This window comes from Drosophila subpulchrella, chromosome 2R, assembly GCF_014743375.2.
Source record: "Drosophila subpulchrella strain 33 F10 #4 breed RU33 chromosome 2R, RU_Dsub_v1.1 Primary Assembly, whole genome shotgun sequence".
In the NCBI taxonomy this organism is placed as follows: Eukaryota; Metazoa; Arthropoda; class Insecta; order Diptera; family Drosophilidae; genus Drosophila; species Drosophila subpulchrella.
In genome coordinates this window covers 17,580,038-17,583,203 of record NC_050611.1, presented here as the reverse complement: position 1 = coordinate 17,583,203, position 3,166 = coordinate 17,580,038, and the positions used below count along the sequence as shown (strand labels likewise).

At 37.8% G+C, this 3,166-nt stretch overlaps 1 protein-coding gene across 1 annotated transcript; it reads right to left on the bottom strand.

Moving 5' to 3' along the window:
* Positions 1-2,926: 2,926 nt before the first annotated feature.
* On the bottom strand, positions 2,927-3,166 carry LOC119552049. The gene has a single exon (XM_037861793.1). The coding sequence runs from the start codon at positions 3,164-3,166 to the stop codon at positions 2,927-2,929; it is 240 nt and encodes a 79-aa protein (XP_037717721.1).

The following is a 3,166-nucleotide window of genomic DNA, read 5'->3' as shown; positions in this document are numbered from 1 at the left end:
CATTTGCATATGCATTTCTCTGGGGGCTCTGGAACCTCTGGGGAATCGGACGGGGTATTGGGTACTGGGATATGGATCCCTCTCGCCTCTGATTAATTTATGGCGTTGATAATAATCCGGCAGCTCAACGGAGTAGTAGCGTGTGATTATGAAATTTGGCTTGCCAAAAGAAATCAATAATATGAGCGGCGTAAAGAAATGGGGACGCTGAAATAGAAACAAGATATCCGAACCCGTACCGCCGAGATGAGTGGAAATTAACATGTGTTTGTCAGACGCCGTTTGCCGGCATCTTCAGCTTCATCTCCATCTGCATATATAGTATATGTTGATGTGATGTAATAGGCGTTTGATTATTTTGATGTTGGTTAGGGTTTGGGGTTTTGGGGCTCGGTTTTCGGGTCTCAAATCTTCGGAATTTTTCTTGGGGCTACGGAAATGTAACTTTACCGCAGCAATTTACCGAATGAATGCAAGTAATTTGATTTAAAAATGCCTGCCTCCAATCAGGCATTTGCTTACATCACATTTTAGTTTAAAATTTGAACCCTAAATGCATGAAAACGATATTTGGGAACTTTCGTGTCGAATGAAAGTGAAACTTGGCGGTTTACATCATTTGATTTCGATTATCTTACAAGTGTGCGTGTCTTAATTTTGATTTATTCGAATAATTTTGAACACATTTTGAGTAATGCGATGTTTGACATGTGTTCAGAAGCAACGCCCATCAGTCTTCGCCTCCTTCGCTCGGGGTCTGTGGGAACTTGGCTCCACCACTCGTCGTATTTGCATGCTAAGCCCTCTGTTTAAGCGGAAAACAAATGATTGAAGCTAACTAATGATGATTACCGATCCACTGTTCCACGGCTCCCTGGTCACCAGTTACTCAGTGGTCAACGATTGCATGCCCCCGCGATCCGAAAATTTGTGTATGAATGTTCCCCCCTAGTGGAGTGTAATCAAATTAAATCTCCGTGAATGAATGGATTGGGTATTCGGAATTGAAGCTTTACTCCACGGGCTTAATGCCATCGGATTTGCATATAATTAAAGAACAACTTCATCTGGAAAAATCACGATGGTTTGCTTTTGAGATGTGATATGCCACAACAGACTAGAAATACCTTTTCACATACAAACTATTTTAAATTGTATGATACATATACAAATTGGTATGGAATTTCTTATCAAGAATCCCCAGTAATGAACAAATTTCTCTAAAAAATGGGACTATTTATTTATTTCTATTCTGTTTAGAAACTTTACTGTCAATTTTAAAGTATAGATCTTGATATGATTTCTGCCGGCTATATATCAATGAAATTTTTTTTTGTTTTTTGAATGAATTGGGTATTTTATTTAACATATTTCCATTGAATGGCCTTAGAACCAGTTATTTTTAAACCATAACAAAAGGCAATCAATCAACCGAGTATATTTTTCCAGAATCTATTAATAAATTTCAAGCTGATAGATCATAATAACAGGTCAAGCGGGAACACCTATTCCCTTTTCATATAAATAAAGATATCCCATTGAAAATCGGCGTATAGCACGTGACCAAACCCTTGAAAATGAAACCATTTGATCTAAAGTTTCTTCAGTATTTCGCGTTCTTGGCCAAATGGGTTGGCAAATTAAGTTTTAATAATAGTTTAAGCCGGCAAATTTTAACTTGACAGCCCCGATAACCAGCAATTAAAGGCAGGCCAAATGATGATGTGCAGACATAATAATTTATTTGACACGTGCAGGAAGTAAAGATTTCTATCGTCTCGCCGCCCGCAGGTGGAATATCAAACAAATATGTATATAAATAACCGAATCTATATAGTGGAGCAAGATGAATGACTGGCGATCAGCCACACTTTGGATTACTTAATTTATGGAAAGAAAACACTTGCCAGCAGCACAAAGGAAACACTTGGAAGCGAGCCGCCAGACAAATTGTTTGGCTTCATTTATTCATTTATTATGCGGAATAATTGAGAGAATTTGCCAGGTGATTATTTTGATTGTACCCATTCAAATCAGCAGGCCGTTCATCATCCGACGATTCAATCAATTGTCTACCAAGTGCTGGGGTTCTACGGAGTTCCATTGCAAAATTATCACCGTTTTTCGTAGGTGGTTGTTTGCATAAATACGGCTGGGATTCGATTTGGTATTACTGTGCGTCGGTTGAATCAAAAATAAGTATGATTAAGTCAATTTGATCGATGTCCGACAATGCCAAATGGCAGGTAGCCCGTGTTTGCTTCTATTCGCTTTTATTTGTATATCCATTTACTTTTTGTCTTTGTTTCAGCGGATTTGTCAAAAAATAACTAATTTGCCAATGAAAGAAAACATATAAACTGTCATGTTTGGAGATAACACACAGTCAAAAGACTTAGAAATGATAAAAAATTGAAGAAGTGAGAAGCACCGAGCGGGGAAATACTCTAGACGCCTTGTAAATGGTGGACTATTATGAACCTTATATCAATCATTATCATCATCATTAAAACAGAATACCTTCAGTTCAAATTACAATAATTAAAAATTCGTTGGGGTTTTCATAGTTGTAAAAAAAATTAATATTTTAAATGGAACCAAAGGTTCTATGAAACGGTATATTAAAAATCTTTCCAAGTTTGTATTGTCAAGGATTTTTTATTTCATAGTACAATTATGATAAGTTTAAATAAGCCTTTTGTCAGGGCATTAGCTTAAGCAAAAAACCGAATACCTAATAACCAATACCAGACAGAGTGGTAATGATGGGTGATATGGCCAAAAACTGAAGCGTGCATAATTAAAACTGCTAAACCTCCTTTCTTTAGCTGTTTGTCGCCTTGTTAAAATCATCATTATTGATGCATGCAAAACTTATGCAACGCATCTGTGGAAAGTTGGATGTAGGTGGTTTTAGGGGTATTTCCTAATAGCCAAAACCTTGACCTTCTCGTCTCCTTATGAACTCCTCCACAGCTCCTTCGGGTGTCCAGGTTCCGAAGAGGGCATTTCCCATTTCCAAAAATGCTCTAAATAGAGCAGCATAATCGGTGTTTGGTCTGTCAACGGTGTCATCCTCCTGGGGATCGGCTAAAGTTTGAGATGGCAGGATTATGGCAGCGATCAGAGCTGCTAAAATAAAGACGAGTGCAGTTCCGGAATGCAT